Source organism: Macaca thibetana, chromosome 7 (assembly GCF_024542745.1).
Source record: "Macaca thibetana thibetana isolate TM-01 chromosome 7, ASM2454274v1, whole genome shotgun sequence".
NCBI lineage: Eukaryota > Metazoa > Chordata > Mammalia > Primates > Cercopithecidae > Macaca > Macaca thibetana.
In genome coordinates this window covers 146368548-146380917 of record NC_065584.1, presented here as the reverse complement: position 1 = coordinate 146380917, position 12370 = coordinate 146368548, and the positions used below count along the sequence as shown (strand labels likewise).

Genomic DNA, 12370 nt, shown 5'->3' with positions numbered 1-12370 from the left:
GTACGGTGGCTCTTGCCTGTATTCCTAGCACTCTGGGAGGCTGGGGTGGGCAGATCACCTGAGGTCAGGAGTTCGAGACCAGCCTGGCCAACATGGTGAAACCCCGTCTCTACTAAAAACACAAAACTTAGCTTGGCATGGTGATGGGCACCTGCGATCCTAGCTACTTGGGAGGCTGAGTCAGGAGAATCTCTTGAACCCGGGAAGTGGAGGTTGCAGTGAGCTATGATTGAGCCACTGCACTCCAGCCTGGGCAACAGAGCAAGACTGTGTCTCAAAAATAAAATAAAACTTCAGAGAAATGAATTTCTAGATCTTTTGTAAGCATCCTATTTAAGTGGACAATTTTATATTGAATTTTCTAATTTATAGGGAATACATTTGTAAAAGAAGAATTTTTCCTTTATGATGAGCATATGGATGCCAGAACCTACCATGCTCTATTTGTTAGGTTGCTTTATAATTCAACAAATTTAAATAAGAAATTATTAAAGAAAGTAATAGTTATTTAAACTTTAACAATTTTAATTTTATTCTTTCTGTATAGTATGTTGCCCATATAATGACCCTGAAGTTAGTAAGCACCTCTGTTACGATAAGAGAAAACAAGAATATTCCAGAAATACTAAAAATTCAGATAATTGGGCTGGGCACTCAAGTATTTCAGCGACCAGGAGCACAAGCACTTAAGTAAGTTTTTAAAAATTTATTTCAATTTTTATTTTTAGTTATAGTTTTAGGCAAAAAATGTGGTGTGTTATTCAGGATTAAAAATGATTAATGCCAGCTCTTCTTTAATTTCTCTTGCATGTATATGTCAAGATAGTCTTTTTATATTTGCTTTTGTTTTGTTATGATGCTGTATGGGTATTTCATCATTTGTTCTGCCCTCCCTCCTTTCGTTTGTGCATATTTATTGGATAGTATTTAATTTATAGGCTCAATACTGTGAAAGCTATGGACAAGTACAATAAGTTTTTGTTTTCAAGAAATGTATGCTATAGCTAATAAAAGATATGCAAGAAGTTAATAATTCGAGAACTATATGACGTTAGACAGCTCTAGGGTGAGAAGGTATTGTAAAATTAAATGGCTCATAGTTAATAATACACAAGCTTAGTTGTGGAAGAGAATAACTGAGCTAGGAGAAGGTCTAGGTTAGCCGAATGGAAATGACTAGAAGCTGGAATGGAGTAAGAGGGTATTAAGGGTGGCATAGAAGTAGGAGAGGAGTTCATCAATGTCATGTGATCTTTTATTCATACAACAGTGATCAGAACTTTTACAGTATTCTAAAGTTGGCTAAAGTGAGTTTTTCATGTAGATGAAAGGAGTTAATTAAAACAACAAGAGCAGCAAACCAGATTGTGTGTAAGCAATTGAATGCCTGGATAAGAAGGTTGAGCTTCAGCTTTAGATAAGATGCATGGATGGTCCTGGTTCTCAAAGAAGTGTTTAAAGGGAAATTTGTATTTTAGCCCATTAGATTACGAAAGACCTTATATGTGTCTTTCCTTGTTCTTCATTGGATTATAGGGTAGAAGCAAAATTAGAACACTGGTATATAACAGGTTTGAGACAGCAGGATATTGTACCATCACTTGTGGCTTCAATTGGTGACACTACATCATCCTTGCTTAAAATTAAATTTGAAACCAATCCAGAGGATAGTCCTGCTGACCAGACTCTGATTGTTCAGTCTCAGCCTGTGGAGGTCATCTATGATGCTGTAAGTGCAAGGAGAAAGTAACTCTTTGTTTAAACCATCTTATACTTCTGACATATTCAAAAATAAAATGTAAGCATCCTATTTGAGTGGACAATTTTATATTGAATTTTCTAATTTAAAGTGAATAAATTTGTAAAAGAAGAATTTTTCCTTCATGGTGAGCATATGGATGCCAGACATTTTCTTATTTCTCCTCTTTCATATTTAACATTTATTTACTTAATAGGTAAGTTTCCTAATAGGTTTTTCTTGTTTCAAAAGCAGTACATGTTCAGGAGCTAATTTTGATTTTTTCATATGCAATACATTTTTCCCTACTGCAAGGTTTATTTATCTATGCTTATGTTAAATTTAAAATAATCTAGTATACTTTAAAATATTCTTGTTTATTTGCCAACTACTCCCAAATTGTTACATGTTGACTTCCTACTCCAGTTCTTTTTTGTGTATTTTCTCTTTTCTTTCAATGTTTGGAACAAATTCAAAGAGCTTTAGGAGTGATTAAAAGAATTTTAAATATTGTTAACATGGAAAAAAGCATTGGTGTTTAGATGTTATTGGAAATGCTGGCTCAGTTTCTGTATCTATGGCTTTACCTTTTTCAGACTATCTTACCCACCATCTCAAGTTGAGCAATATGGATTGCTCACCATATCTCAAGTGAGCAATATGGATACGGTTCACTACTCATTGCATCACTTGTAGTTTCGCCCCACCTTGTTGAGATCCCTGATGTAATTTTACTTTACGATTGAGAGCTAAATTCACTGTGTGTGTGTGTGTGTGTGTGTGTGTGTGTGTGTGTGTGGGTCGGCGGAGGGGAGGCAGTATATAAAGACTGCAGAACTCATTATATTTTATAATTAAAAAATTTTAATTGTGGTAAAATACACATAACTCAATTTAACATCTTAACTGTTTTTAAGTTTACAGTTCAGTAGTGTTAAGTACATTCACAATGTTAAACAACCAGTCTCCAGAATTGTTTTCATCTTGGAAAATCTCTGATTTTTTAAAAGTTTAAATTTGGCATGTAGGTAAGAGCTAAATGGCTTTCTTCCTCTTAATTTTCTAAACTTCAGAGTGCAAGAGAATCTAATTACAGTATAGAGAAGTAGAGTTTCACCTTCTGACTAATTGGAGGCTAAAACTAAAAGTAATGTCTGCTGCTACATCCATATGACACTATAGAACATACTTTACACCTTAACGATATATGCACATTTGTTGCCTCTCCAGTAAGCTTGCTTAGGCTCTTCCTTTCTCCAGGTTCTCTTTTACTCCAAGGGGAGATGTAGTTGGACAGAATATCTTTGGGGTTCCACAGTTCAAAACTACAGCTGTTTAGAATTGAGGTGAAACTTTAAAGTTTACAACATGGAAAGAACTATGTGTAAGTTGATTATATTAAAAAATTTTTGTTATAGAAAACTGTCAATGCAGTGGTTGAATTCTTTCAATCAAATAAGGGTTTGGATCTTGAGCAAATAACATCAGCAACATTGATGAAGCTGGAAGAAATTAAGGAGAGAACAGCTACAGGTAAAGAATTTGAGTGTCTACATAAGCATCAGCTAAGTTTTAAAAGTTTTGTCTACTTTAATGTAAACATTGTGTTCAAAATATTATGTTGCTTTTTTTCTTTATTTTAAACTCAGACTGTATTACAGTATAGAGTGGACATGGCTTACTGAAAGTCAAATATACCTGTTAGACTAGGTGAGAAAGAGCATAATATGGGGTACAGACGATTCTTCCTGCCATTACAGTCAAGAAGTTGTGCTTCAGAATGAGCTTGAGGTGGAAAACCATCCTCCATCTCAGTTCTTAAGAAACTGTTCATCACACTGTGTGTGAATATAGTTTGAAAGATACTTACTTTTGTATAACATGGCCTCTGAACTTAAGCCAACTATTTTATCCAGTTCCTTAACCAAGGAAATAATAAATTCTTCTATCCCTACATAAAATACTAGCTATGTTGGGTTTACTATACTGTGCTATAATAAATTGTTTCCTATTGGCTATATGCAATTTTCACCTTACATGCTGAATTGAGAATCTGATTTGTGAGAAAAGCTAATACTCCTTTGTAATACTTTTCAAGTAAAATTCTTATTCTAGTTGTTAATAATATGATTACGTATTTCAACTTGACCATTTAATGTCATTATTTCTTACCTTCTTTAGGACTTACACATATTATTGAAACTCGAAAAGTCCTTGATTTAAGGATAAATCTGAAGCCTTCTTATCTAGTAGTTCCACAGACAGGTTTCCACCATGAAAAGTCAGATCTTCTGATTTTAGATTTTGGTACATTTCAGGTAGGTATATATGCATTTTTTTGTCTGCCCATCTTTGACCTGTTTGCTAGCTAACTCTCCAATAGTTTGCTGTTTTTTTCTTCAGAGTTCACTAAACTAAATGTAGACTTATTTTTTTAACCTGTTTTTCAAGCCTAGCTTGGAGTATTTTATATATGTTTTATGACTATTAAAACAAAAAACCTCCAAATTTTCTGTAATGGTAGGTGATTTGACAGTAAGGACTGGATTACCTCTGTCTTTTCCTAATTAGAAAGAAGCATTTCTGTTTTCATAGCAGGGCTTAATTGTACAGTGTTATTTGTTGCGTATATATTTTGACAATAGGAAATTGTACGTATATGAATATATGTTTATTAAACCACTGTCAGTAACTAAGTAGAGCAAGATAACTTTTGGATTTTGGATTTTGAATCTTGTAGAAATCCAAGCCTCCAGTAAAAGGTGACAATTTCAAATATATGAGGGGACTTTGAAAAGTTTGTGGAAAAATGAAATTAAAAGATAAAAATAAAAACCATAAACTTTGTTTCTCAACATAAGATCCATCAAGTTCAAGACACTTTTGTAAGTGATGATACCAGCCGTTTAGTCCATCCCTGAAGGACTGAAGGTCCTGGGAATTTAATCATGTCATTGTAGTCTTTTCTACATTACTAACTGAAGAAAAATAGGTGCTGTTTATAGATTTTTTTTTTTAAGATAAGGAAACCAAAAAAAGTTAGAAGGAGCCAAATTAGGACTGTAAGGTGGGCACCTAATGATTTCTCATAGAAAATCTTGCAAAAACTGCCCTCATTTGATGAGAGGAATGAGCAGAAGGAGCATTGTTGTGGTGAAGAAGGACTCTCTGGTGAAGTTTTCCTGGGTGTTTTTCTGCTAAAACTTTGGTTGACTTTCTCAAAACACTGTCATAATAAGCAGATGCTGTCGTTCTTTGGCACTCCAGAAAGTCAACAAGCAAAATGCCTGGAGCATCCCCAAAAAGTGTTGCCATCACCTTTGCTCTTGACTACTCTACTTTTGCTTTGACTGGACCACTTTCACATCGTGATAACCATTGCTTTAATTGTGATTTGTCCTTAAGATCATACTGGTAAAGCCATGTTGTTTTTTTTGAGACAGAGTCTTGCACTGTCGCCCAGGCTGGAGTGCAGTAGTGCAATCTTGGCTCACTGCAACCTTCGCTTCCTGGATTCAAGTGTTGCTCTTGCCTCAGCCTTGCAAGTAGCTGGGATTACAGGCATACGCTACCACACCTGGCCAATTTGTGTATTTTTAGTAGAGGCGGGGTTTCACCATGTTGGCCGGGCTGGTCTTGAACTCCTGACCTCAAGTGATCCACCCACCTTGGCCTCCCAAAGTGCTGGGGTTGCAGACGTGAGCCCCCATGCCCAAACCATGTTTCATTTCTTATTATAATTCTTTGAAGAAATGTTTCTGGATCTTGATCCCACACTTGTTTTTAAAATTTCCATCAAAAGCTCTACCCTTGTCTGTAGCTGATTTGAGCGCAGTGGTTTTGGCTCCTGTTGATTAAAAAGTTGTCTCAACTTTAATTTTTCAGTCAGAATTGTGTAAGCTGAACCAGTTGAAATGTCTGTGGTGTTGACTGTTGTTTCTGCTGTTAATCATCAGTCCTCTTCAATTAGGGAATGAACAAGATTAAATTTTTCCTCACAAATTGATGTGCATGGTCTGCCACTGTGGGCTTCATCTTCAAAATTGTCTTGACCCTTCTTAAAATTAGTTACCTATTTGTAAACTGCTAATTTCTTTGGGGTACTGTTCCCATACATTTTTCATAAAGCATTACTGATTTCACCATTCTTTCACCCAAGCTTCAGCATACATTTGTTTTTTGCTTCAATTTTAGCAGAATTCATGTTGCTATGATGGGGGGGTCCTTTTCAAGCTGATGTCTTAATCTTCTTAGTGACTCAAGCTAGATCCTGTTCAGTCATGTTATAAAAAGTTAGTTCAAGTTTCTTTTGGTACGAAACAGTTTTGAAATTCATGCATAGTTTTTTCATAATGGGCATTTTCCATCGACTTTTTGAAGATCCCTTGTATACTCTTGAACTGATCCTTGCTTCTACCGGGAAGGGAGAAAAGGCAGTACAATTTGGAGCTGAGTTATAGTGGTCTAATTATTCCTGTGGTATAGTGCAGAGAAGGAACAAAACGCTGCTATTTAATGGTGAAGAGTGTAGGGTGGGGGTCAGGGGAGCTGGACTATAAGAGGCAGTAATTCCTGAGATCCAGGAAGAGGAGGAGTTGTACATCTAGACAAGTTATTTGCGGCAGATAGCTCGAACATGAAAATGTGCTGAACACCTATTTCTCAACTTTAATAGAGGTGTATGCTGAAATATTCTTAATTGTTTACAAATAATTATCTGAAAATTAAAATGTTTATGCATTAAGGGCAATATTTTCATTTTGTTAGGTTTTAACTGACTAAATGCAAGATTGAAACCTAGCTAAAGTATGTTGATGTATGTGCTTTTCTGTTTTGGAAAAAAAAATTGAGATTTGTCTTTCATTTTAGCTCAACAGTAAAGATCAAGGTTTACAGAAGACTACTAATTCATCTCTGGAAGAAATAATGGATAAGGCTTATGACAAGTTTGATGTTGAAATAAAAAATGTACAACTACTTTTTGCAAGAGCAGGTAAACCATTATTCAACTTTTAGGATCTTAGGATTATGTTGGGTAGTTTGTGTAACATACGTGTATGTATGTGTGCCTATATATCAACCCTGACAACCATTTTGCACACATATTCTTTTGGCTGCTTAAATAAACCATGTAGGACACTATTAGTGTAAATTACCGCAACATTTATAAATAGAAATGGAAATTTGGGTAGTCATCTTAGGATACCTAGCTCCATTTCAATCTAAGCCTATTCATAGCCTATATTTTTGTAATGTGACTATAAAGCTGCTTAGAACACAAAATGGAAGTTGCAATTGATTCATGTTTTTCTGTCTTACTGCTTTTGGGATGACTCAGTATTATTTTCCTTGCTGCCTTCATTATTAAATCTTGTACTATATTAGCCTAGTCTTTATTTCAATAGTATTACTAGTATATTTTGCTTTCTACTTTTGTAGATATCTGAAAAATATGTATCTACAAAGTAGTAGATACAGTCTTAATATCTTAAAGATAATTAACTTAATTATTTTCCAAAAGCTTTGGTGTTTTCTACGCTTAAGTAAATATTTTTTTAGACTTATTTAGTTTCTAGAAACAATACATATTTATTAATTATCCTTGATCATAGTATCACTTTGTGGTAGGTCAGTAGAGGAAAGGATAGTTATAGTCTCTATGTGCAGAGTTTATACACTAGTAGGAGTGTTGAGACTTATTAAAATGTAAATATATAATGCTCTACTTACTTTTCATGTGTTAAGAGCCTGTTAATTCCTTGAAGTGGAGTATTTACACAGACCATTAAAACTGCCTTTTCTTTTGTATGTACTTAAAAATAATTGAATTATGGCCGGACGCGGTGGCTCACGCCTGTAATCCCAGCACTTTGGGAGGCCAAGGCAGGCAGATCATGAAGTCAGGAGATTGAGACCATCCTGGCTAACACCGTGAAATCCCGGCGTGGTGGCGGGCGCCTGTAGTCCCAGCTATTCGGGAAGCTGAGGCAGGAGAATGGCATGAACCTGGGAGGCAGAGCTTGCAGTGAGCCCAGATCATGCCACTGCATTCCAGCCTGGGTGACAGAGTGAGACTCTGTCTGAAAAAAAAAAAAAAAATTGAATTATAAGTGATAAAAGATTTTCAGTCACTGCCATCAATAAATATCTGCATAGTTCTCTATTAGTTATTGGAAAATCTGTTTTTGGGACCTTCTTATTTGAAGAAAAGTGATTATTATACTTTTTTGGTCATGAAATTTTGTTTGCTAAAACTCATCTTTGCTTTGGAATTGTGTACTAAGCTGGGTGTAAATATTGTACTTAGGAACCCCGTAAACCTCTTTTTTTCTTTTTTCTTGTTTTTCCTCATCTTTTCACTGTAATTATCAACCTTGGTCATTATTTCTGGAATTAAGGTAATAGATCCTGGGCTTTGTTTTTCCTGTTTACTTTGAAATGCAAGATGTTAATGTGAACATTCTCCAAATGTAATTATTTTATATCACAGTCTTTGATCTTGTCAGTCTGTATTTAAAAAGCATAGATTATTTAACTGATATGCTGAAAGAAGTAAAAATTGGTAATCATTGACTCTGGATTAATTTACAGTGATTTTCCATAGAATGTCTGACAATTTAAAATAATATTCATTAAAAATAATATTTATCCATGTTCCATGGCTGTTTGTAAAAACCATAATATCTTAAATTATTTTTTAAAGAGGAAAACTGGAAAAAGTGTCGATTTCAGCATCCATCAACTATGCATATATTGCAACCCATGGATATTCATGTTGAGTTGGCCAAAGCTATGGTAGAAAAAGACATAAGAATGGCCAGGTAATGTATGAGCTTCTTGTATATTAGAAAATTAATAGGTGAAATATGTCTACATCAGTTGCTAGAATTTAAGGAAGCAAAGATAGATTTCTGTGGGAGACAGAAAAAAATAATGATTATTCCATTTTGCAGCAGAAATGTATTTTTAAGAAAATGTATATTTGAATTATACATCAACTCTTACTTCAGAAATATTTGGACTTTTACAGTCTATAAAAGTTGATGGTTCATGTTTTTGAATGAATCTAATCCAACACTTAATATCAACAAAATAAAATCTTCAAAAACATTAGAGGCTCTTTTGATAATGAAATACCATATAATCCTGAGAAAAAATAGAAAAGTAATTTTGAATTTAAATAGACAGTTCTGAAATGTTTATACTTTCAAAAAACAGATTTATTGAAATATAATTGATGTTCAATAAGCTGCATCTATTTAAAGTTTACAATTTGATAAATATTGCCTTAGCTATATAGCCACGAAACCATCATCACAGTTAAGATAATGAACACATCATCTCCAAAAGTGTCCTTGTTCCCCTTTGTATTCCTTTCTTTCCTTCCCTACTTAAATTCTCTTCCCCCAGTCCCTGGACAACATTCGTCTGCTTTCTGACACTATAGATTTGTTAGAATTTTCTAGAATTTTACATAAATAGAATCTTAGACTTTTAATTTTTTTGTTTGATGACTTTAATTCAGCATAATTAATTTGAGATTCATTCATGTTGTATGTATCAGTAGTTTATTGATACCCTTTATCAGGTGGATGTTAAACCAACTTTTCATTACCGATTAACCTCACTTAGTAATGATGAACATCCCTAATCCAAAGACCAAAAATTTGAAATACTCCAAAATTTGAAACTTTTTGAGAGTCAACGTTATGTCACATATGGAAAATTCTGCACATAAGTTCTTAACACAAGCTTCGTTTCTTGCACAAAATTATTAACATTTTTAAAATAAAATTTCCTCCAGACTGTGTGTGCAAGGTGTGAATGAAACATAAATCAATTTCGTGTTTAGACTTGGGTCCTATCTGCAGGATATCTCATTATGTAATACAAATATTCCAAAATCTGGAAAAATAAAAAATGTGAAACACTTCTTGTCCCATTTCTGATAAGGGATATTCAACCCATATGTATTATTCTTTTAAAATACTTTTGGACTTGTTTTGCCAAAATTTTATTACAAAGTTTTATATTTGTGTTAATGAGGGATATTGGTCTGTGCTTTTCTTGTTTTGGTATCAGGATAATGTTGGCCTCATACATTGAGTTTTCTGGAAGATGTTGTGTAGAAATGGTATTATTTCTTCCTAAAATGTTAGGTAGAATTCACCAGTAAAGTCATCTGGCCCTGGAGTTTTCATTTTGAGAGGTATTTAACTACAAATTCATGTTTTTTCATAGATATAGGGCTAGATTATCTATTCTTTTGAATGACCTGTGTGTTCCTAGTGTTTTGAGTTGTTTGTGTGTTTTAAGGAATTTGTCCATCTTAGTTGTTGAATGTATGGCATAAAACTGTTTGTATTGCTTTCCTTTTACCTATTTAATACACGAAGAATCTGTAGTGATGTTATTTCTCTTAGTCCTGATGTTAGTAATTTGTGCCTTTTCTCTTTTTCTGCTGATCACTTGATCAGAGGTTTATCAATTTTGTTGATCTTCTGAGCTACCCGGCTGTTGGTTTCCATTATCTTCTCTCTTTTGATTCTTTTTTTCCCCCTGATTTCCACTCTGATGTTTATTATTTCTTTCTTTTGTTTACTTAGGATTTCATTTTCTTTCCAGTCCTAGTTTCTTAAGGTAGAAGCTAAGGTCACTGATTTGAGACCTTAGTTCTTTTCCAGTATAGGCATTTAGTGCTTTATATTTCTTTCTCTGTAGTGCTTTACTGTATCCCAGTGTGACATCTAGCAATTAGGCATATGTCAGCTTGAGCTGTTCACAGCTTAGTCAGGAAGCCAAAGATAAACAACCGCCAAGAAGAGCTTTATGACCAGCACATAGCTGCCACAAGGCTATTGAGACAAATAAACCTGAGGCAATTACATTGAATAGGGAAACAGAATAGAAGCCCCTGCTAAAAAGTAAGTAACTGATAAAATCACAATGGTGATTCAGTAGTGAGTAAAACAGATGTCCTCATGGAGCTGACATTTTAATTAGAGGAGACATAAACAAATACAAATGTGATGTCAGGTGCTGCCGAGTGCTATATATAAAAAGAAATAAAGCAAGGCAATGGGATAGAGAGTGATGAGGTAGATACTCTTTGATGTTGATAATAAGAAATCTTTGATACCAGGAAGTAGTGTTTTGGTTTTGAAAGGTAGAGAATTGTGTTTGGAAAGATTTTCATAAAAATTAGTTAAGTTAAAAAGGTTTGGCTACTTAAGAGGGATATGTTGAAATTATCTGGAAACTTAGCTAACATAGAACTTTCGATTTCTTGCCAGTGTTGTCTAAATGAGGCATTAATGTAATTAGATTAAAACATGTCCAAAGTTTAGGCATGTTTTAATCTAATTACATTAATGCAGTTCTTTCCCTCGTTTGTAATATAGAGATGCTGACTTAAAACCACTGAATTGTATCTTAGATTTAAAGTGTCAGGAGGACTTCCTTTGATGCATGTGAGAATTTCTGACCAGAAGATGAAAGATGTGCTATATTTGATGAACAGTATACCTTTGCCACAGAAATCATCAGCCCAGTCTCCAGAGAAACAGGTAAATAGAAACAATAAAATGTATAAACCTATTTTTACCATTGTTTTAAAGCAGTGATGAAAAGTCAGTTTCAGGGCAAGGTTTATAAGTGAAAGGACCAAAAGTACAGAAATGAAAGTAAAATGTCTTTCAAATTTATAAAATGTGTTTTAAATAAAACTAGAGGGGGAAAAAGTAAACAAAAATCTTTAGAATCTTGCAAATAAAACAATTGGTATAAAATGTCCTTATATGTTAGACTTACAAGTTGTAGGTCACTTTAATTGGAATTGATCTTTACACAGTAGAAACGTTGGATTTCTACTTTGAAATGAAATTTGATAAAGCGAGCTCATGGTGATACCATGTGTCAGAGACCTATAAAAAAGATGTACTTTAATATTGTAATAGATACAATGTAAATGATATACAGTACTAATAGACTAACTTACTAGAGGTACACTTAGTTTTGTCCTTGTAAATGTGGGCAGTAGACTTAATAATTTGTAAATTGTAGCCAACTATTAGTTGATTACACAATATATCTTGTTGGAAGATTTGTATATTGTGTTATGTTGTGTGTATGTGTCTTTCCATATCTCTTTATCCTCTATTACTTTTTAGTCTTCCTCTCATTTATCACATTTAATCCTGCTGAGTCATCGTTTTTAAGAAAACTTTTTGTATTCTATGCTAGGTATCCTCAATTCCAGTTATTTCAGGTGGGACAAAAGGTCTACTTGGTACTTCACTGTTGCTAGATGCTGTGGAATCAGGTAAGGAAAGTAAAATACTCTTTCTGTATTAAATTAAGCCTATACATTGTTATACAGAGATAACATTTTTAGAAAATAAGGGCCATCTGAAACTGCTGTAGTAATTTACTGGTTTTAGTTCTAGTTGTGCTATATTAGTGTGACTTTGAGTCCCTTATCTTCTTTAAGCCCAAGTTTCTGTCTTCATTGGATAAATGAAGGGTTTTTTTTTTTTTTTTTTTTTTTTGGTAGTTGACAGTGCTTACTTAAGATTCTAAATAAACTACTCTTTTTTGGCCCCAATCTCTGCATGAGCTTTTCTCTAGCTCTGA

The 12370-nt window shown here is 33.9% G+C and overlaps 1 protein-coding gene across 7 annotated transcripts in view; it reads left to right on the top strand.

The window, feature by feature from the left end:
* Positions 1–12370, top strand: part of VPS13C (vacuolar protein sorting 13 homolog C) — a 190352-nt gene that overhangs the window by 64017 nt on the left and 113965 nt on the right. For all 7 annotated transcript variants that reach the window (XM_050797231.1, XM_050797228.1, XM_050797226.1 and 4 more), the window contains 8 exons: positions 548–690; positions 1537–1729; positions 3157–3271; positions 3920–4056; positions 6608–6731; positions 8442–8559; positions 11175–11304; positions 11981–12059. In XM_050797231.1, the coding sequence (XP_050653188.1) occupies positions 548–690; positions 1537–1729; positions 3157–3271; positions 3920–4056; positions 6608–6731; positions 8442–8559; positions 11175–11304; positions 11981–12059 (1039 nt within the window). The remainder of the gene's footprint in view (positions 1–547; positions 691–1536; positions 1730–3156; positions 3272–3919; positions 4057–6607; positions 6732–8441; positions 8560–11174; positions 11305–11980; positions 12060–12370) is intronic.